This window comes from Globicephala melas, chromosome 8, assembly GCF_963455315.2.
Source record: "Globicephala melas chromosome 8, mGloMel1.2, whole genome shotgun sequence".
Taxonomy (NCBI): domain Eukaryota; kingdom Metazoa; phylum Chordata; class Mammalia; order Artiodactyla; family Delphinidae; genus Globicephala; species Globicephala melas.
In genome coordinates, this window is record NC_083321.1 from 49,425,828 (window position 1) to 49,447,990 (window position 22,163).

Sequence of the window (22,163 nt, forward strand, 5' to 3'; positions counted from 1 at the left end):
AGCTGAGACTGGGGTTGTGTTAGGGTGGAGGCGGGGGGTGGGGTGGTGGGGTGGGGTGGGTGGAGGATAAAATCCAAGACCCGCCCACACACTTAGGGCTGCTCTGGGCACCGCCCGCGCCCCGCCGGGCCAAGTCCTAGACCAGGGACCCCTCACACTGTAGAAGAAACTCTCCCAACTTTCTGTCCCCCAGCCCATCGAAGCCAAGACTCCACCGTCGCTGGTCCCACCCTCAGCGGGATCTCACTCTCCAAGTCTCCCAGAGGAATGATGTTGGTGGCTCTGTTGATCGCCCTTAGCTGCCTTGGCATCCACACCCTCAGCGGCATCCGCATTTACGCCCCCTGGCAGGTAACTGGGGGGAACCATTTGCTGCCACAAAGGGAACAGTTGGGGTGGACCCGGGGCCTGACTCCTCAAAGAGCCTTCCCAGGGACGCTTCTCTATTATGCCATTCCTTTTAATCCTCTTCCTCTCAGGAACTTCCATCCCTATAGGGAGCCCCAACTTCCCATTCCATCTCCCAGAACCCAACCTCCACCCATTGGTCCTGCTGTGATCCTCCTTCCTTCTATGGTCCTCCCTTGGGATTGCCTGCATCTTTCTCCTGTCACTTCCCATCTCCCACCACAGGCCCAGCCTAACAAACTCCTTTGGGCTACCTGTGTACTGCCCTCCCGCAGCCCCTCCCACACCAGGGCTTGACCTCCTCCCAGTCCCCACCCCCAGGTTTGAGGATGAGGGCTTCTCGAGCAGGAGAGGACTCAGGGCCTCAGAGCTGCCAGTGACTTGCTGTGGTGTCTAGCACCTGTGTGAGGGGCAAAGAGCCTGAGGATGGGGATGGGGTCAGGTAATTGGAGACTGGCCATACGTTTGTATGTCACCTGCATACTGAGCCTTAGAGCCAGAACGGTGCTTGGAAGTCTTCCAGCCCCACGTCCCACTGAGTGCAGGAACCTCTCTAATGATAAATGACCCCTCTTAGTTAGTACACAAGTGAGGATCTATATGCTACCCTTACAATAACCCTGTGGGGTTGGAAGTATCCTCAATTTATAGGTGGAGAACCTGAGGTCCAGAAAAGTTAAGAGACTCGCCCAAGATCTCACAGCCCATAGGTGGTGAAGCCAGGATTTGAACCCATGTCTGTCTGGCTCCAGTGCCTGTTATTTAAGCCCTTGAGCTCTTGCCAAATTTCACACCCCAGATATTTGGGCATAGAAATGAGATTCTGTGTTTCTGAACTGATCTGCCGCCAGAACCTCTGCCCAGTACCCTGAACTTACACCCTTTCCTGTGTGGCCCCTCTCTTCCTTACCTCTATAGGCCCAGAATGTTTCCATCCAGAACCTGAGCCTGGCTCCAAACACCTTCGATGATGCCTATGTGGGCTGCTCGGAGGAGATGGAGGAGAAGGCAGTCCATCTGCTAGCGGAGGAGATGGCTAACCATACCAGGCTGCGGGAGTCCTGGGAGACAGCCCAGAAGGCCTGGGAGCAAAGGTGTCCAGGGCTCAGCCTGCCTCCTGGCTTCAAAACCCAGCACGGAATCGCCGTCATGGTCTACACCAACTCATCTAACCCTTTATACCGGGAGCTGAACCAGGCTGTGCGGACAGGCGGTGACTCCAGGGAGTTCTACATGCAGCACTTCCCCTTCAAGGCCCTGCACTTCTACCTGACCCAGGCCCTGCAGCTGCTGCGGGGCAGTAGGGACTGCAGCAGGGAACCTGGGCAGGTGGTGTTCCGAGGCGTGGGCGCCATTCGATTTGAACCCAAGGAGGTGGGGGTCTCTGTCCGCTTAGGCCAGTTTACCTCCAGCTCCCTGGATGAGGCAGTGGCCCGCAGATTTGGTAATGCCACCTTCTTCTCTCTAAGGACTTGCTTTGGGGCCCCGATCCAGGCCCTGTCTGTCTTTCCCAAGGAGCGTGAGGTGCTGATCCCCCCGCATGAAGTCTTCTTGGTCACCAGTTTCTCCCAGGATGGAGCCCGGAACCTGGTGACTCTCTCCAGCAATAATCAGATGTGCAGCCACTTTAACTGCGCCTATCTGGGTGGTGAGCCATGCATGAGGGAAGCAGGACTGGCAGGATGTCCCTGATTTATTTCAGTCCCCAGGGCCTTCAGGAGACCCACATGATTAATGGGGAAGTTGAGGGCTGGAAGTTAGCTGGAGTTATTTTTCTCTGTGACTCAGGTTTTGCCAGCTCAGAGAAGGCCCTATAAGTGTTTTCTGCATCTGTGAATATTCTCAGATGATTCTATAAAGGTCCTTGAAAGTTTCCTTCTGCTATACAGTCTAAAAGACCAAAAGAACCTGGTTAAGGGGGGCAATAAGCAGAGGAAAGTGACAGGAGTGCTGCTTCAGATCTCAGGAGGCCCTGGGCGTAATAGCGTAACACATACGCTATTCCCAAGTGCCGAGGCAGGGACAGAATGGGGCCAGGATGGTAGCAGGGATGGAAAGGCAATCTGGGAAGATTTCCTGGAAGAAGAAGGAGGAAGGGAAGTCAGAAGTTTGTATTTAGGACAAGGGAAAGCTAGATTGAGATTGGGAATGGCCGTGCCAGGGCCTGGTGAGAAGGGAAGTTTGGGGTGTGAGGGTCTGTCTGCATGGAGGCCTCACTGTGCTGTCTGTTGCAGCGAAGAAGAGGCCGAGATGTGAGTCTGTGCCAAGTGAGTCACCCTCCTGCCCCTCCCTCAGCTGCTTTGACTCCCCCTGGCCCTGCTGACCCTTCACCACCTTTTCCTCTCTCTCCAGCAGGAGGACAGGCCGACTCACTCTCCAAGGGGGCCTTCTCTCTGCTCTCCTGGAAGGCCCTGCCCTTGGCCTCTTAGGAGTTCCAGCTCTCAGGAGCTGGGCTCTGAAAGTTCAGTGCCTGCCACGTAGGAGTCCTGGGAAATGATGACATCCATATGAAGATGGGAGGCTTTGAAGAGCCTGGAGAAGCCAGAACATGGTTTCGGACCCAGACCTAGCAGCCATCTCCCCGGCCAGGATGTTGGCGGATCTGAGGCCATGGTAGGGTGGAGGGATCCCCGCTACGTGGTAGGGACTCCAGGGGACAAGCAAGGGTAGTACTGTGACAGCCACTGGATTAAACAGTGTTGCAGTGTGGTGACCTCAAATTTCATGATTGGTTTGTTCCATGAGACTAGACCATCTGCCCTGCTCTGGCCATATGGGACTCAGGGACTGAGGGACTAAAAAGAATGACTTTTTGATCACTTTTAGACATGGTCTCAGTGCAGACCCTTGTCACACACTGTAACCTGCAAACCCAGACGCTTTAATAGACAGAGGTTCCTCACAACAGCCCTGAAGGCAGGAAGGGAGACAGATGGCTTCCTAGGCCACTTGTCAGATGAGGAATGCAGAGCCAAGGAAGGAAGCAACTTGCTGAAGGTCAGAGAGGTAGTGCTGAAACCAGGACCCTTACCTCCTACTCCAGAACCCTTTCCACCAAACATCTGAAGGAACTCAAAGTAGGATCCTAAGCCCCAGATATCTGGGACCCCAGAGCAAGCCATTTCTCTCTGCCCTGCTCCCACAGGGTTCATTTTGGGCTTGGGGATCTCAAAACATCAAGAGACAGAGATTCTCACACACTCTGGAGGCATCTGACATCCAGAACAGAGGCTTTATTGAGGCAAGGAAAGCAGCACGGGCTCCTACTGAGCCCCACCCTCACCCATCTGGGGTGTTCTACTCAGCACCAGAAGGCGGGACCCTCCCACTGCATCAGGACCCCTCCTTGGTTCCCAGATCTTCCTCCTGGGGCACGTCCCCAGCCCCCTCTGATTCTTGCTCCCTGTGCCCTAGCACGTGAGCTGGGGAGGAGGGGCCAGACTCTCCAGATGCTGGAGTCCTGGCCCTGCCTGCGTCCTGAAGCCCAGTTTCTGAAGACACCTGGGTCCCCACAATCCCTGGCACTGTCAGCTCTGGGTTCTCAGGGATGGGAGGGCCCAGGTTCTGGAAGCTGTTGCACACTCGGCTGATGGAGCGACAGAGGATGCTGGCACCGTCTGGTGGCCGGCGCAGCCTTCCCTCCACCAGAGTCCGCTGCACACCGGCTACCTCGCTTTGCAGTCGAGATACTGTCTTGGTCAGCTCTGTCAGTCTGTTGCCCAGGTCTTGGGGAGGGGTGGGGCGTGGCAGTAGTGACGGGGAGGTCATTCAGAAGATGAGCCTGCCCTGGACCCCTTCTACCCTCAGCACAACCCCAGGGGACATTTATGCCAGGGGTCCTAGGCAGGAGAACTGGAGGAAGTGAGGGACTGGCTTATGGCATGTGGGTCAGGTGGGCAGGCCGAGTCAGGCGCAGATGAATCAGCAGGGCTGGGGTGGTGGTGAGTCTAGAAGATACCAAGAAGGAAAGTCTTATGGACCAGAGAAGGGGTCAGGAGTCATAGAATGAGAAATTTTCTAATGGGTAGAGATTTGTACATCCGCCCCCTCTGCCTTCTTCCCCATCTACACCTGTCCAGCTCATACCCACCCTCAGAGCCCAGTTCTGATTCCACCTCCTCTTTCTCCAGCTTCTGGTACTCTATCCTTCTACCTTCCCATGAGCCTCTCAAAATGATAGACTCTTTCTCTTCTTTGGGCTCCCACTGCAATTTGTGTCTCCTTTTCTAAGCACTTTCTGCCTAGCGAGATGGTTTCTCTTCCTCAGCAGACTGAAAGCTTCCTATGTGTCCCTGCTGGGAACAAAGGGGATCTAGCAATGAACCCTGGTTGAATGAGTGAATGAATGAATGATGAATAAGGTGAATGAGTGAATGGGAAAGGGAGTGAATGAGAGAATAAATGAACACAAGAATGAAGGTGGGAATGAAGGATTAAATCAAGTGAGTGTAATAAATGTCTAAACAGGTACGAGGGTAATTGAGTGCAAGGGCCCACACGATCTGGGCAGGTTTTGGCTTCCAAGGGTGGGTCGGAGGGGGGCCACATAGAGAACTGCAGGCTGGTTGGAGGGGTGTGAGGCTGGGTGTTCCAGCTGAGCAAGGGACAGGAATGGGGAAGGCCTGGAGGGGAGCAACTAACTTTTCCGACGGGTCTCCTCAAACTCCCCCCGCGCAGTCTCTATGTAGCGCTGTACCAGAGCCTTGATGACATGAAGCCAGTAGGATCCACGCTCTTCCTCCCCAGGCCCTGCCCCTGCCCCAGGATTGGCCTGGGATGGGAAGACAGGAGGGCGCGAGAGAGTCTTCTCCCCCAGCTTTTTTCTAGTCACTGCATCCTCCCCCAGGCAATAAAGATGGAGGCAAAGTCTGTGCAGACTTTTCTATCCCTGAAGGCCACACATCTAGACCCTCATGCAGACCTGGAAGGTAGTCTGGATGGAGGCCAGAAGGGGTGGAATGGCTGAGTGCAAGAGAACTAGGGTGGGAGGTGGGTGAGGGTTAGGAGGAGAAGCAGAGTGTGGGTAGAGAGAAATGCTGAGCAAGGCAGAGTTGAGCTCTCTCCTGCCACCAACCCAACCTTGGTTTTCTTGAGTTGAGTTAGTGCAGGTTAACCCTGTCCTTCAAATTCCGCAGAGGGGAGACTAGGGAATGTGGGGAGGCATCTCCTTGGACCAGCTCATGCATATGAGATGGAAATCATCATGCAAATTAGAATGATTAGTTCTGGGTCCAGTTTTAGGCCTCAGGACAGTACCAGGAGGGCAAGTCGGGCATCTGGGGCAGATAAAGGAGAGAGAGAGCGGAGGTGAAGTAGGCAAAGTGCTGGACTCAGAAGACAGGCTCAAATCCCAGCTTGGTCACTTCGCCGCTGTGTGCCTCGAGCAAGCTGCTCAACTTCTTCAGGCTGAAGGTCTCCAGATTTAAAGTGGAGATGGTGATAGCGCCTACTTCCCAGGCTGGTACTTCCCTGGCATGGAGTAGAGGATCTCTAAATGCTTAGGAAATAATGATTTTTATTTATCTGTATTTATTTAGCTCTCTAAATATTTTATGGTTAGCCTATTTACTTTTTTTTTTTTTTCTCTATTTTTTGGCCTCACCGTGTGGCCTGTGGGATCTTACTTCCCTGGCCAGGGATCAAACCCATGTCCTCTGCAGTGGAAGTGCAGAGTCTTAACCACTGGACCACCAGGGAAGTCCCTAGCCTATTTACTTTTATAATGTAAAAAAGCAAAGCCTTTTCTTAAATATTTTAAAAGGAGAGACAGGATTGACAGAGATGGTACAGCAGAAGCATGAGAGAGAATGATGGGTCTTTTCAGCTGCAGAGTATATAAAGCGTATTTCTTGTATAAAATAAGGAATAAGAGCTTTGGAAAAGCCATTTCCTAAGGTGCAGGGTAGGTGGGAGGAGACACCTGATGGGGTCACCAAAGAGCAGGCTAGTGAGGTGGGGGGCAGCTGGAGGAGGGGTGGAACCTCACTGGGGGTTCAGTGGAGGGTGGGGGAGACCCCCAGCTGGCTGGTATAGTGGGATCCATCAGAACTCAGTGACTCCCAGCACAGGCCCAGAGAACTGAATACAACTTCAGGTGAAGATGCTGAGTTGCACCCTAGAGGGGAAGCAGCCCTGACATGGGGTCTGCAAATATGCATCACCTGGCAACCTGGACAGGGCCAGGAAGTGGTCAGGGTGAAAGGGTGATAGTTCCAGAATGTGGAGTTTGAGATGCATTAGGGTGTAAGAGGTACCATGCAGGATAGCCTGGAGCTAGGATGGTGGGAACTGGGAACCCCTGGCATTTAGTTTCTTGTAAATGTCATGTTTTCTCCATGCTTTTGCACATGCTGTTTCCTGTGCCTAGAACTCCCTTCTCCACCGTACCTGCCCATCAACCTCCTGTTTATCCTTCAGGATTCTACTCTGCCCTCAAGGTCTCCGGGAAGCTCCCTGACCCCTGAGGCTGGGTCTGGGGCCTCTCGTCCCTGCTCCAATAGCCCCCTATGCTTCTTTCTATCATAGGTTTGTCATCATGCACAATTACATTCCATTTCCTTCTGATGCTCTAGACTGTCAGCACCTCAAAGGACCACCGTCCTGCATATCTTTATTTCCAGAATTGGTGTGCTTTGATAAGTGTTTGTTAAACAAACTGTTGACCAATCAGATAAGGGAAGGCCTTCCTCACCTGGGGATCCAGGGGCCTCAGAGCTTCAGAGTTGGCCTGTGGCCTCGCAGAGCTGACCTGGAGGCCCTGTCTTAGAGAGACCCTCAGGTAACATGTTTTAAGGGGAACAGATAGGACCCCCTACAGACCTGGCAGTAATGCTATCTGAATTAGCAAGGGGTCCCATGCCAAGCCAGACTGAGTTAGGGAGCAGATAATGAGAGGTAAGTTAGTGCCTTGGAGGCCTGCCCTCCTCTCTCAGGCCTCAGCCACCTTCTAATTTCCAGTTTGTGGGGCATTCTCCCCTTGGCTTCTTAACACGTTACTTTGAAAAACGTTCAACGATACCTTGACCCAGTTTAGGGCAAAAAGTTTTGCCTAAAGCTTATGGGGTATTGGCAGCTTGGGAGGAGGGTGGCATGAACTTCTGTTCGAGCTGGGTGACACAGGATTGGAAATTTAGGAAATGGCCAAAGCCAGGAGGAGGGAAAGGCAAGCCATACGAGAGAGCAGGAATTGGGAGCAGGCTTTCTGGGAAACATACAAGGAAAGACAGACAAGCCAGGGGTGTTCAGACAAATGGACGGTATAGGCAATACAGCTGAAGACCCGGTGTGAGGAAGACCCACAGCAGGCAGAGGAGGTGCTCACAAAGGTGGGGATTGGGGGAGAGGCTGGCTTCTTGGCTTTGCAGCAGGAGCAGCAACAGCAAATGAAGAGGAAAATTCTCCTGAGAAACTGAGGTGAAGGGAGGGGGTTAGTTAGAGGACAGGGTCTAGGCTAATGGGGCAGGAGCTGGGATAGGGGTGCTGAGTGCTGGGGGGTTGGGAGAGCTCTGAGGTCATCACCTGAGAAGGTAGAAGGTAGCCTTGGGGGAGGGCAGGATGCTGAAGGGCACGGGCAGCGTCAGGCCCTCTCGGAAGTAGGACAGGTAGAGCTTGGAGCAAGCAAACTTCCACTCCACGTCAGCAGCATCCTGGGGGTTAGGAGGCAGGGGCTCTGCAAGGACCACTTTGGTGCCTAGCCCTCCTGCCCACTCAGTCTGCCCCATTTCCCCCCAGCCCTCATGTCTCTTCTCCAACCTCTTTCTTCTCCCCATTCTTATCTGCACCTCCACCTATCACCCACATTTCCCCTGCCTGTACCCCCCTTCCCCTCTTCCTCCCCACCACCTTTCATGCTTCTGACATCCAGTTCCATCCGGACTATTCTCCAGCCACAAACCGTAACCCATCCATCTCCTTCCCTCTCCCTTCTCACGTTCCCACCTACTTTTCCACAACACATCCTTCCCCCCCATTATAAGGTGGAAAGAGCACTAGACTTGTATCTGGAGAAAATAATAACATCATTAAGACCCTCAATCTACAGATGAGGAAAGTGAGGCCTAGAGAGGAAAACTTGTCCCCAGTCACAAAACAAGGCAGTAGTGGAGGCAGAGCCGGAACCCAAATGTCTCCACTCCTTGCATGCTATTCCTCTCCATTCCTTTCTCTCTTCTTCCCTCTGGCCTGAGCCACCCTCAGTTCATGCACCTCAGTCTCCTGGAAGGAGCTGGTGATCATGGCAATGAGCATGTTGAGCAGCGCAATGACCAGGACGATGGTAAAGATACCGTAGAGGGCCTGGCCCACCAGTTCCGGCACCAGAAACTGGGGCATGTCAACCACACTGTGCTCCTCCATGCCGAACATCGTCCAGAACAGAAACTGGAAGGTCTCGTTGAAACTGGCATGGGGGGCTGAAGAGTAGGATGTGAGGGGTGGGAGATGAGCCAGAGCGCCACCCAGACCCACTCCTTCTCGCCCTCAGGACCCAGGCAAAGGCGCTGTGCTTCCACGAAGCCCGTTGGACCGCTTGTCATTTCTGATCTCCCGCCAGAATTTACTGAGCGTATAGCAGTGCCAGGAACAGGTGCTAAGGTTACAGCCGTAAACAAGACAAGCACAGTCCATGTCTTCAAGGACGCTATGTTCTGGGTGGGGAGCGGGGGTGAGATGGACACCAACTCTACAAACATCCCTAAATTGTGGCAAGTGCTATGAAGCAGCAGCACAGGATGTTATGGCCTAGTCTGGGAGCTGGGGAAAACTTCCTCAAAAAACATTCAAGCTGAGCTCTGAAGGCTGAGGGAATCAACCAGGGGGAAGGGAAGGAGATGTGAAGCGTGCCCAAGGTAGGGGAGTCTGGGGGGCATTTGAGGAACTGAGAGACGGCCAGCATAGCTCGTCTCAGAGGGCAAAGAAGAGAAGCTCATGAGAGGGAAGCAGGGACCAACCAGGTCATGCAGGGCCCTGTAGGATAAAAACAAAGATCCTCACTATGGCCTAGGAGCCTTAGGAAGCTATGAAGAACTCTAAGCAGAGGGGTGACCCCTGAATTACTTTTGATAAGATCACACGGGCTGCTGTGAGGAGAGTGGAAGAGAAGCAGATGAGAGAGTGGGGGCACGGAGACCAGTCAAGAAGCTGTTGCCATGGTCTGGGTGAGAGAGGATGGTGATTGGACCACGGAAGCAGCCACCCATGCTGCTTCAGTTCAAGCCTAGATGACTGCAACAGTCTCCACAGCGGGTCTCTGGCCCCAGTCCCTCTCTCGTCCTTCCATCCTCCACACTGCACTGAAGGTGTTCTTTCTAAATGCTGATCTGATGTGCTGTACTTCTGCTTGTCAAACTTTAAATGCTCCTGACTACTCTCAGTCCAAATGCCCACCATGCAACGTACCTGAGGTTTTTAGCAAAAATACTTTTGACTTAATTAGCTGTCTCCCATAAATGAGCAGGGGGGCTCAGCCTGCCTGTGCTGCCGTGGAATGACACCAGGACCCATGAAGCAGGCTGGAAGGACTAGTTCCTGTCCCTAAGATTCATGATTTCAACTGTGTCAGCAGACTTCCTCAACATCTTGAAGCCAGGATGGGAACAAGGATTCTTGGTAAGAGGATTGGTCTGAATAAAGCCTCCATTTACTTTGGAACCGTGAGAAAGACTTGACCAACATCCACAGGCCCAACCATGGGTCCTTCAGGTTCAACAATAAAACCATCATGTAGTTGCACTCAGGAAGAATTCGTGATTGAACGATTGCTTGGGAGGCCATCCGGAGCTCCCTGGTCTGCTGGGCAAGCCAGGCTTCTCAGCAGGACCTTCATGAGCTCCGTGACCTGGCCCCTCTACCCTCTCCAGCCTCCCCTCTCAAAATCCCCTCTATGCACCAACCATGGAGGAAGTCTTGCTATTCTCCAAACATACCTCCTTGCCTTAGTATGTGCCCCCTTCTGCCCAGAATGCTCTGTACCTTCTCTGAAGTTTACAACCTTTGTAGGTGGAGTCCAGAGTTCCCTTCTCTATGAAGTCTTCCCTGATCATCAAGACAGAGGAAGGGGCTTTCCCTTCTGATTACCCTCAGCATAAGCCCTCCTTCCTCACATCACTCATCATCTCAAACTGAGTTTATTTGTGCACGTGGCTATCTTCTCCAGGAGACTGAGTCTGGTTCACTTCTGTCTGTGCTTCCAGTGCCAGGGACAGGACCTACTACAAAGAAGGTGTCATAAATGGGTGTGAACTCAAACAGCAATGAATGAATGACTAAGAAAGTGAATGAATTTAAAAAGTGAGTGAATGAATGAATGAATGAGTGAACAATGAATGAGTGAGTGAATGAACAAGGAATTAGTTATTGGCCATATTTAGGGAGAACTGAGTATCAAAAAGAATAATGGGGCTTCCCTGGCGGCACAGTGGTTAAGAATCCGCCTGCCAACGCAGGGGACACGGGTTCAAACCCTGGCCTGGGAAGATCCCACATGCCGCGGAGCAACTAAGCCCATGTGCCACAACTACTGAGCCTGAGCTCTAGAGCCCGCGAGCCACAACTACTGAAGCCCGCACGCCTAGAGCCCGTGCTCTGCAACAAGAGAAGCCACGACAATGAAAGGTCCGCACACTGCAACGAAGAGTAGCCCCCAGTCATCGCAACTGGGGAAAGTCCGCGCACAGCAACGAAGACCCAACACAGCCAAATATAAAAACAAATTAATTAATTAACAAAAGAAGAATAATGACTGTAATGGATTATTATATTTTTAAAAAATCTTTGAATCCATAGTGATATTCAAAAAGAGTGGAAAAGGAAGCACTTCTTTATGGCAGAATGCCAGCAAAGAAATGTACAGGGAATGACAGCAATAGAAAATCAGCATCTTGAAACCACTGTTATAATAACTGATGCAGGTAAAAATCATCTGTAAAGGGACTTCCCTGGTGGCGCAGTGGTTAAGAGCCTGTCTGACAGTGCAGGGCACGTGGGTTCGATTCCTGGTCCAGGAAGATCCCACATGCCGCAGAGCAACTAAGCCTGTGCGCCACAACTACAGAGCCTGCGAGCCACAGCTACTGAAGCCCACGCACCTAGAGCCTGAGCCCTGCAACAAGAGAAGTCACTGCAATGAGAAGCCTGCGCACCACAATGAAGACCCAACGCAGGCAAAAATTAATTAATTAAACAAAAATCATTTGTGGATGATAAATCCACTCAGAGCAAAGTTGCAAGAAAGTGGTCTAGGCACACAGTCTCAGCATCTCTTTTCATTACCACAAGGGTATCTCCTTTTCAATGGAGAGGTTTGCTAGACCAATGGGCCTCACCAATGGGCTAAACTGACATTGTGAGCCTCCTGATGTGATACGATGGAAAGTACACATCATCAATTAGGTTGCGTTCTTGCCAAAATTGCTTAAGTTGAATCTGATCATGAGGAAGAGGTGATTACTAAGCTCCAAGTTCACGGTCCCAGAATCCCACCTGCCCATCCTGCCTCTGCCCCTGAGTACTTGCCCAGCCGCTCTGTCTCCTGGTAAGGCACGTAGATGTTGTTGAGGCCGCAGAGGAAGGCGGTCAGGATAATCGTGAGAATGAACATGAACCTGGCAGGGGGTGGGATGGGGGAGGGTCAGAGCAGGTCTCTTCCCTGGGAGAAGTCAGGCTCTGGGAAGAGAGATGGGGGTGATGGCTCCCAGTCTCAGCCTCTACTTGATAAGGATTCAGTGTGGTTATTATTAAGAAGAGAGAAATTAAGGGGTGGGAAATGAGAAGGGATTTAAAGGGTGCTGAAGCAGAAGCTCTCCCTCCAGAATAAAGGATTCTGGGTTGAAACAGTCAAAGCTGGGCATGGATCAGGCTCCCAGGGAGGGACCGAGATGTGGTACAAGGATGAGGGAGAGTCACAGAGTCCTACTGGACAGGATTTATCACCAGTGGAGTTAAAGCCACATGTGAGTTGAGTTGGCTGGCAACACGGAAGGCTAGGAGAGTCTCAGGGGTGGGATGGCAAGTTCTCCAAGCTGAGCTGAGCTGAAGATGTTCACAGATGTAACCAGGGCTTTTCCCATCAAGGGCACCCATGCCTGTCCCACCTCAGGCAGGGTTTTCCCAGGGAAGCAGGCACGAAAAATGGGCTCTGATTAGGGTGAAAGGCCAGGTAGGCTGTAAATGATTTGATGATAATTACCAGGAAGACCAGATAATTCCATGAATTCCAAAAGCAGTTGTACAGTGGAAACCATCCAAAGGGACCCCTGAGTCCAGTGCCTCACCACAAAGATGGGAAAACTGAGCCCCAGAGAGGGCCATGGAGACAACAAAGGAACTGGGACTGGAATGCCAGCCAAGGGCTCTTACTGCTATTGGTGGTTCCTGATCTTTGGAGTCATGGGCCTCTTTGAGAATTAGATGAAAGTTATAGACCCTCTCTGCAGAGAAATGTACCTTTACATTTACATCCGAAAATTTGCCTTTATTTTCAGGGTTTCCGAGGTCTCTGGAGCCTGTACAAGCAACCCAGGATAAGAATCCCTGTGCTAACTAGAGCTGGGAGCTTCAGAAGGAGATCAAGTGGGGTCCATCGGAGGGGAAGATGCTCGAGCAGGGGCAGTACGCACCAGATCATGTCGTCCATCATCCTGCCAATGGAAATCTGCAGGATGCCCAGCGACTCATGGGCCGGCAGGACGTAGGCCAGGTGGGTGAAGCAAAGAGCACCTCAGCCAGGAACTCGTGGTCTTCCGTGCGCCACTCACGCCGCTCTGTGCAGGTGGAACGGGGTTGGGGGGCTGAGGCCGAGAACCAAGGAAGGGAGGGGACTGGGGGACTCAGGGCTGAGCTAGGAGGCACTCACCAGCCGAGGTGAAGTAGCGGCAGGCAGCCCCGTCCAGGGCATCCCGGCAGCGCCTGTAGGCCAGCCCGGCCAGGAGCACGAAGGCCGCCAGGTACAGGGACAAGACGACCGTGTCCAGGATGTTCCACCAGTCCAGGAGGTAACTGCACAGGCCCTCGATCCACACTTCCTTACACTCAAACCACAGGAAGCCTGAAGGAGGTGGTAGGGAGCCAGGGCAGGGTGAGGCGCCTCCTCCGTCCAGGTCAGAGCTGGGTTGCAGGTATGGTTGTAGGGGGAAACTATCCATGGGGTGGGAGAACTAAGATATGAAAGGCATGAAATGGATAAAATGTAGACGTTTAGTCTGCTTAAGTACAGAGATCTTACGTGAAAATAAAAAGAACTTCTGGCTGATGCAGACTCAGCTGCCACGGAGCCTGTGCCACTGATCCCAGTTGGCTGATAAACTCAAAGTGAGTAACACCTTGAGAAGCTGGTTATTGGGAGGGGATGATCGAAATCTGCTTCCCCCTTCCCTCCACCAAGTATATATTGGACAACTATTTCAAGAATATTGATTTGAAGGGGCTCCAAATTATCAACCTGCTCCTTATCAGCCCGGGGCCCAGGGCCTGACCTGGGGATGGAGGGTCTCGGGAGCTGGACCCCGTTAGCCAGGTGACCCTGCCATGTCATACCCTTCTCCGTTCCCTGGATACAAGCATGTGCTTTTTTACTCATGGTTCTGTCCACCTAGAAAGCCCTTCTACACCCTTTTGAAGGCAGGCTCGCCTTTGTGGCCCAGGACAAATCTTACCTCCTCTGTGAAGCCTTCCCTAACCGGGGGAGTGAGTTCTCACAGCTCTCTTCAGACCTCTGTGATACCATCGCTGTGGGGCACTGCAGGAGATCTCTTCCTGGGTCCACCCCCCGTCCCCTCCCCTGAACTTTGAACCCCTCAAGGGCAGGGACCATGGCCTATTCACCTCCTTGTCCCTGGTGCCCAGAACAAGGCCCAGTAGTTACTATTGAATAAAAACTGATTAAGCTCCTACCATGTGCCAGTGGGATCCTGTGGTGAATAAGACAAATACAGGCCCTGGCCTCCCCGGGTTCATAATCTAGTGAGGGAGGCGGGCAAGTAGCCAAGTCGTTACAAGCCAGTGTGGTAACTGTTAAGGTAGAAAGGAGGGGAACAGAGGCTGTTGTGAGAATGTTTAGGAACAGATCCTCACCCTGATTTGGGGACCAGGGAAAGCTTCACTTCTCCCAGAAAGTGACGACTGAACTGAGACCTGATGGAGGAGTAGGAGCCGGCCAGGTGAAGGGGCAGCACGGGCAGGGAGAGGGCTGTGGGGAAAGAGAACGTGCGCGGGCCTGGAGACAAGCAGTGCAGGCGAGGTGAGAACTGCATCCATTCCCACGGCAGCAGGGGGTGGATGCTTATTTAAATACGTTGGATGTGTAGAAGGAACCCTATTTAGTTTATCTGTGTGTTCTCAGGGCTTCACTCACAGTAGGGCAGCAGCAAGTGTTTATTACATGAAGAAACAAGGAGTGTTCTTTTATTTATTTATTATTTTATTTTATTTTATTTTATTTAGCTTTGGCTGTGTTGGGTCTTCACGGCTGTGCGTGGGCTTTCTCTAGTTGCGGCGAGCAGGGGCTACTCTTCATTGCGGTGCGCGGGCTTCTCATTGCAGTGGCTTCTCTTGTTGAGGAGCACGGGCTCTAGGTGTGCGGGCTTCAGTAGTTGTGGCTCGCGGGCTCTAGACTGCAGGCTCAGTAGTTGTGGCGCACGGGCTTAGTTGCTCCGCAGCATGTGGGATCTTCCCAGACCAGGGGTTGAACCCGTGTCCCCTGCATTGGCAGGCAGATTCTTAACCACTGTGCCACCAGGGAAGCCCGGAGTGTTGTTTCTTAAGACTTCTTCCCCCGTGGGCAGGAACTGTATTGGTTTCATCTGCACCCAATACAGGTCAATAATGTTTAGTAAATAACTGCATGAGAAACTTTTCCTCTTGCATGGCTCTTGTTTTCTTCCCCAGAGTTTCTTGGCCAAATAGTCTTTCAGGCCTTACTGACTGGCTTGGTACAGGGTAGAGCAGCGGACTTAGTCTACTGGTGTCTTGGGAGTTTGCTAACTAAGCTAGAGACAAGTAAAGGGAAGACAGATGAGGAAGGGACCCCCAGTCCAGCTGCTGAGCTGACCAGCCAAATGCTCGGTAGAGCCCTGGAGGTTACTGTCAACTGCATTTGCTGAATTGTTTGAGAATACTCAATTCTGCTATAGAAGCAAAGAACACCAATGGAATGGCTGGAACTTATGCATTAAGCATATATAAGTTAGTTATCTGGGTGACATGTTGGACAAATAAAGCAAGTAGAGCATATGTGTGTGAACATATGTAGAATATTTAGGGTAGACAGTAAATATTAATAATACGCTGAATATACACAAGGCAGATGAGGCCCTTAGGATTCATCAGATCTTAAATCAGCTCCCCACTGGTGATACCCATTCTGGCCTCACATGTCCTCTGCCCAAAAATTGCGAAGAAAAGTCACAGCTGTTCACCAGGATGATTAGTAAGCTACAGCTGTGGTCAGACATACTTGCCCCTGTGTTTCTCCTCCAATCAAGTGTTGGGGCCAGTCTGCTTCCGGCTGTTGTATCCTCTGCTCAAACCTCAACTCTTGTCCTCGAAACACCACCATCATAAGTACACCATTTATGGGTTTAATAAACTGTATGATTCAAGCAACTTAATTTGGTCTGTGAGCCTTTCTGTTCCATGACCTTCGGGATAGATTGCCTGGTGGTGTACTTGCTGGCTACCATTACACCAAGGTAATCTCCACCGGACACAGTGGACCAGTGTCTTATTTGTGGGAGGATATGAACATCCAGAATGGGTAGCGACTGGTGCCAGGGTAGGGGAAGAATGGGGTCCTTGCTCAGGGGGTCTATCACAGGGCTAGGTCCCCTGATTAGAGGTGAAGAGGAAACCCTTGGTGGACCAGAGCCCGGAGGGGTCTGGTTATGTGTTCAGGGAGAATCTACAGGGGCAGCCCCCCTCCATGGGGGTGCTTACTGTGAAGAAAAGTGAGGGGGCCCCCAAGGGGGTCTGCCACAAATAAAAGGCCCACACATGTACCTGCAACCCAAACCATGCGTAGTGAAGTCTCCCAGACACTGTGGCTGCGGCCTCGGAAGGTACTCAGCTGTGTTTCCATGACCAGGGACTCTCCCAGCAGGAAGATGCAGAACCACAGATAGGAGGCCGAGTGCAGCAGGAACTTCAGCACCGGGATCTTCATCAGGCAGCCCAGCTTGGGGGAAGGAAGGAGAGCAGGGCTCTCAGAGTCCTGTTCAAATCTCTCCCCACCCTGGATAACTTCCGGGATGCTCAGCCCCCACATGTCTCCTCCTCTCATTCACTCACTTATTCAGACATTTATGAAGAATGTACTGTATGTTAGGCCTTCCCCTTTCGTATCTATTTTTTCCTTCACAACCGTATGAGGTGGGTATCGTTATTCCCATTTTTTAGCTAAGGAACTGAGGATCACAGAGATAAAGTAACTTTCCCTGGGGGGTCCCACAGGCTCTTCAATCACAACCATGTTAAAAAGAAATTCATCACTTTTGATCCCAAACTTGTTCCTTCTCCTCTTCCTCCTGTTTCCCCATCTTAGAAAACGTCCTGGCCACCCAGACCAGGAAGCTTAAAGGCATCTCTGCATCCTCTCTCTCATACACTCTGACAGTCTCCCTAACTCCCGCCCCTCCCCCAATCCATCCTTTACACCACTAGGAGAGAGAGCTTTCTAAAACACAAAACTAATAGGATCTCTCACCTCATTACAGTCTTCCAGTGGCTCCCATCATTGCATAAGGCTCTGTGGGACCCGGGCCCCTGCTTACCTCCTACCACTCGCCATTTGCACTTATGCTTTAGCTACACAGAGTTCCTCTCAGTCTCTAATAGTTTGCATTCTCCCTCCCTGGGCCGTTGATGGACATGCTGTTCTGCTTCCTGGAGCACTGCTCACCCTATTCCTCACTTGATTTACAGGTACCTGGCTTGCTCTTTATTATATCCCCAGCACCAGGCACGATGCCTGGTTCACAGTAGGGTCTCAAGGAAATATTTGTTGGGTGAAGGAATAGAAATATCTGGGTCCACAAGGGCTCCCAAAGAATCTGTAGGTTGGGGCAGAGTCTCTTTAGGAGATTGTAGGGCTGTATATACGACTCAGGCTTCGGAGGCAGAGAGACCTCAGTTTCAATCCTGACTCTGCTATTTACTGTGGACAAAAGAGCATTCTGTTCCTTGTGTCTCCACTGTAAAATCCAGGTGCAATGCCTACCTTCCAGGACCACCTCAAATTACCTGATGGGAACATTCCCAAAGTGCCTGGCCCACGGCCTGGCATAAAGCAAGTGCTAAATAAATGACAGTTATCATTACTTCTATTCTTAGTACCCGGGACTTGGGTGCCAGCCAGTGGCCAAGGCAGAGGAAGGGCGTGGTGAGGACGATGAGGAAGGCGACCAAAGAGCTTCCAGATACTGGTGCTCCCACGCCAGCCAGCGAGGCTCCCATGCCAGATGGAGGACAGGACCTGCTGGCAGATGGGGGGTGCTACAAACTAAGCAGAGATGGGAGTGAGGAGAGGGGGTGGCCACCAGCCAGGGAGGAGGAAGGGGAGCTAGTTGGGTGCACTGACTTCCCTGCCATAGAGGTTGAACCATGTTTTTTTTCTTCCCAGGCCAGCCAGCTCAGAAGAGAGGCAACCCACTTGCCATGTGACCTTGGGCAGACCCCACCCCTTTTTGGGACTTGGTTTCCTAGTCTATGAAGAAGTTGAATTCAAAGATTTTCCTGGACTTTCCAGATCCTGCATTCCTGAATCTAAGTCAGGCAGTGGTGGGTGCAACTGGGTACCCAGTCCCAGAACCCGCAGGGTTCCTTGTCTTCTTAGAGACGTGAGGCACCAGCCTTCATGGTCTTGAGGAGGGAGGAGCAGGGAAAGTGGGCTCTGGTGTCTTAGGGAGCCATTGTGAAGGAAGGTTTTTGGCTAAGCTCCTGGTGGGCTAGGATATCTAGGGTAGGTGAGAGGGAGCAGTAAGGGGGGGGGTAGGCTAGAAGGAGAGCATGTCTTAGGCTTAGGGGACAGGCGTCTAGTGAAATGGGGAACCATGGAATCACTTGACCCTTAAGCCCTGAGAGATGTAGTCTAATCTTGCTGAATAGAGTGAGATACTGAAGTCTAACAACAGAAAAAGACCACACCAAACCTACTCAGCAGGCCAGAGGCTGAGTAAGACCCAGAAGTCTGTTCTGAAGGTGGGGTCTGGGTGGGTAATGGGACTTCCAAGGGCTGGGGAGAGGTTAGGGACTTAGACTGAAGGTAAGAAGGGCAGGTGGGAGACCCACAGAATCAAGGGTCTAGATAGAAGCGTGCTCAGAATGAAGATCTAAGAGGGGTCCTGAGGGCAGTGAAAGGACTTGCTTAGGGTTGGAGCAGGGACTACGTAGAGGTGGCAGGGCAAGGGGTCAGGGCAGGGCGGGGGAGGAGGGGGTGGGTAGGGCCCAGCTGACCCACTTCTGGTTGTAGGTGATGGCCAGTCGCAGCCTCGCCAGGTTGGGGATGCTTTCCTCAAAGGCCTGGTCCAGACCCTCGGCCTTGGGCTCAGTCTTGCTGTCCTCGCCCAAGTCATCGAGCACCGCAGTGACCTTGCTCTGGTTCTGGCACATGCCCAGCAGTTCAAAGCCATAGTCCTGGCTCAGTGACTCCAGGGCAATGTACTCAGGCTGTAGGGAGGAAGTCCGTGTGCGCCTGCCACCCTGGGGGCCCAGCCCCATTAGGTCAGCCCCCACCCTCCCAAAAGTGGGTCTGGGCCACTCTGTTCTGCCCTCGGCCGTCACTTCCCCACAGCTGGTGTCACCCTGAGTCCTCTATTCCTTTCTTCCCTTCCACCCCACCTATCCTCTTGGCTATAACGAGGCACTTCTTGGGTCAACTTTGCTTCTCTGTCGCTGCATCTACCTCATTGCTGAGTCATTTCAACTCAGACCCCTCCGTCACCTTTGTCCACCCCTTGTACTTCCTCCTCCCTATTCCTGTCCCACTTCCGCTCCTATTCTTCATGCCTTCTTGGGTTAATTGAATTACTTTGTTGAGCACCTACCTTATATGAGAGCCCGTGCTGGCAGTTTTAGGAGCTGCAGACACGAGTGGGCAGTTCTTGTTTCCACTTTACCCGTCCTAGCCTCAGTTTTACTTGGGGCCCTAACACCAGAGAGAATCCAGGCTAGGATTTTAGGAGGCTAGGTCTGAGGCCCAGCATGGTCCCTCAGGTGGTGTCACGCTGGGTAAGGTATTTCCCCTATCCAAGCCTCAGCCCCCTTGCCTGGAAAGTGGGGATGATCATTCCTGCTGCCTCCTTCCGTGGGCTGCTACGAGGATGAGGGATGGTCCTTTGGAAAGGGCTGCTCTTCCCTGCTACCTGTGAAGTGGAGGCTCTTCATTCCCTGATCCTTCTACAACTCTGGAGAAGCAGCATGCTCTTCCCTGAGCTCGTCTGGCACAGGTCATCCTGCCCTAGGACTCTGTTAATATCCTTGTTTGTTTCCCCACCTAATGGTAATCTTGACCATGGGAACCAAGTCTGCCTGGCACAGAGGGGATGTCAGTGGATGAGTGATGGATGGAACTGGACTGGTGAATTCAAAGCCCCTGACCAGCCCCTGCCTCCAGGCCTCCCTGGCTCCCCTTCACGCATTCTGCCTGCACAGGGTTCCTGCACTCATCCCATGTCTACTGTTACTAGCCGAGAGTCTTTGCTTGGACGGAATCCCTACCTCAAATATCCTCCCTACTCCTCTTCACTTGTGTTAAACCACCTCGTTGTGTAGCCAAGATTAATCCCACTTCTTCCAAGGAGTCTGCCCTGCACACAACATCTGTAGCTTCCTGACCTCTTTTCTGCTCCTTAGAAGCCCTCTGGTACCATCCACAGAGACCCTGAATGAAGCTGAGCATCCTGGGAGTCTTGTCCGCCTCTCTCTGCCCTCTCTCTCCCTGCTGCGATCACAAGCATGAGGCCCCAACGCACAATGCTCTAGGTGGGACCACACAGTAGGTATTCAGAAAGGACAGGTTCTACTGAATGTCATCTCTAAGTCCGTCCAGCTGCCTTCCTATCTATGTTCTCTCTCCTCCCTCAGACTGACCCAGGAGACACCTAGGATAGGGTCTGTCCCACCCCCATAAGACTAGGTACCCCTAGAGTGACAGCTGTCTGCAATTAGAATGAGATCCCCCTCAGGGTGGAATTCTGCAGCTCCCCATCAGAATGGAGGTTTCCTGAGAACATCTTTCTGTTGTTTCCCTCTTCCCAGAACACCCACCACAGGCCCGGCCACGCCCCGGTGGAGGACAGATACGGGACACCAAGGGCAGGGGAAGGGAGCAGAAACCAACCTTAAACTCAGGCTCCTTGTGGGCAAGGCGCCTGAGCTCGCAGCTGAGCTGGAAGGCAGCCAGCATGGCGTCCTCACTGGCCAGTGAGAGGTGGGCGCAGCTGGCAATGCCATGACAGGTGTTGATGCGGGACAGGGAGAACTGGAGATCACAGCAGCATGTGTTGCTGCACTCGAGGCAGGCACAGGAGACAGGGTGGGGCCGGGCGATGCTGTGGCCCTGGTCCATGAGCAGCTGGGCGATCTCATACAGGTCCTTCTGGCAGGCCAGGGTGAGGGAGGTGACACCAGGGGCAAAGCGGGGGCCATCGACTGATGAGTCAAAGAAGGCCAGTGAGAAAGACCTGGTGTCCACCTTGCGGCCCTTCTCCCATTCCAGCCAGGCCAGCAGGCGACGCACCACTGCCGGCTGGTTTGTGTCCACAGCCACCAGCAGGGCCTCGTGGATCTGCCGGAAGTCGAACTTGACACTGGCCAACAGCACACCACTGATGGCCTTGTGGCCCAGGTGGATGGCCAGATTGAGCGCCTCCCTCCAGCAGTGGTCCTCAGCCTCCTCCACATTCTGCAGGGGCCCGCCTGACCCGCCGTCTGTGGTCTCAACCCACAACTCCAGCAGCTGCTACACCAGGTCCAATGGCACCCAGCAGCGGAGGTGGGAACTTAAGCCTTCTGTTCACGATCTCGGTCCACTTAGGCTGAGGCTGGATGAAGGAGTAGAGAGGGTGGGACCCCGAGTCTCCAACCTCCTTTGCTTTGGGGCCTCCCTCACCCTTCCACCTTCAAGCCCTTAACCCTCTATACCCAGGCAACATTATAGTCTTCCTATCCCAAACACACAATAACACAAATTTCCATTTTTGTTTTAGGTAACACTTATGTAGTGCTTAAGTACAGGTAGTTTTCAAAACCCTTCATAAGTAAGTAATTCATTCAATTCTTAAATATCCCTGTAAGGTAGGAGCTATCATTCCCTCTTTAACAGGAGAAGCTGACATACAGACATGCCAAACCACTTAACGAGGTGGGCAGCCAGGCATTCTGGCTGAGGAGGTGGTATTGCTAGTTACTTTTCCATGCTACTTCTCAACTCAGATAGAAATTATTACTAGTAGCTTTGGGATTTCTGGAATCTCTACTTCTTCAAAAGCCCCCAAATGTGGGATATGAGAATGTAGGTAAGTAAATACTTTCCCTCTTTTAAGGAAAATAACAATGCTACCACTTTTATCTGTTTTACTCTGAAATTAAATTCTACATTAGGGGCTTCCCTGGTGGCGCAGTGGTTGAGAGTCCGCCTGCCGACGCAGGGGACACGGGTTCGTGCCCCGGTCCAGGAGGATCCCACATGCCGCGGAGCAGCTGGGCCCGTGTGCCACAACTACTGAGCCTGCGCTCTAGAGCCTGCGAGCCACAACTACCAAGCCCAC

The 22,163-nt window shown here is 52.4% G+C and overlaps 2 protein-coding genes across 5 annotated transcripts; one reads left to right on the forward strand and one right to left on the reverse strand.

Moving 5' to 3' along the window:
* Positions 1-267: 267 nt before the first annotated feature.
* Positions 268-2,837, forward strand: ART5 (ADP-ribosyltransferase 5). 4 transcript variants are annotated; one of them, XM_060304450.1, is made up of 4 exons: positions 268-351; positions 1,327-2,056; positions 2,643-2,675; positions 2,761-2,837. In XM_060304450.1, the coding sequence occupies exons 1-4, from the start codon at positions 268-270 to the stop codon at positions 2,835-2,837; spliced, it is 924 nt and encodes a 307-aa protein (XP_060160433.1). The 4 variants fall into 4 exon arrangements, with proteins under 4 accessions (XP_060160433.1, XP_030686944.1, XP_030686946.1 ...); XM_030831084.2 differs by having other exon boundaries at positions 1,333-2,056; XM_030831086.2 differs by having other exon boundaries at positions 268-339; positions 1,327-1,852.
* A 904-nt stretch (positions 2,838-3,741) lies between these two features.
* On the reverse strand, positions 3,742-21,811 carry LOC115839419 (short transient receptor potential channel 2-like). The gene is given in 16 exon segments (XM_060304340.1): positions 3,742-4,133; positions 5,050-5,179; positions 7,730-7,808; positions 7,927-8,054; positions 8,614-8,806; positions 11,916-12,008; positions 13,023-13,113; positions 13,116-13,166; positions 13,259-13,450; positions 16,399-16,573; positions 17,731-17,799; positions 17,801-17,896; positions 18,850-19,062; positions 20,735-21,368; positions 21,370-21,513; positions 21,804-21,811. Coding segments are annotated over 16 exon segments (2,688 nt in total).
* Between the last annotated feature and the right edge of the window lie 352 nt (positions 21,812-22,163).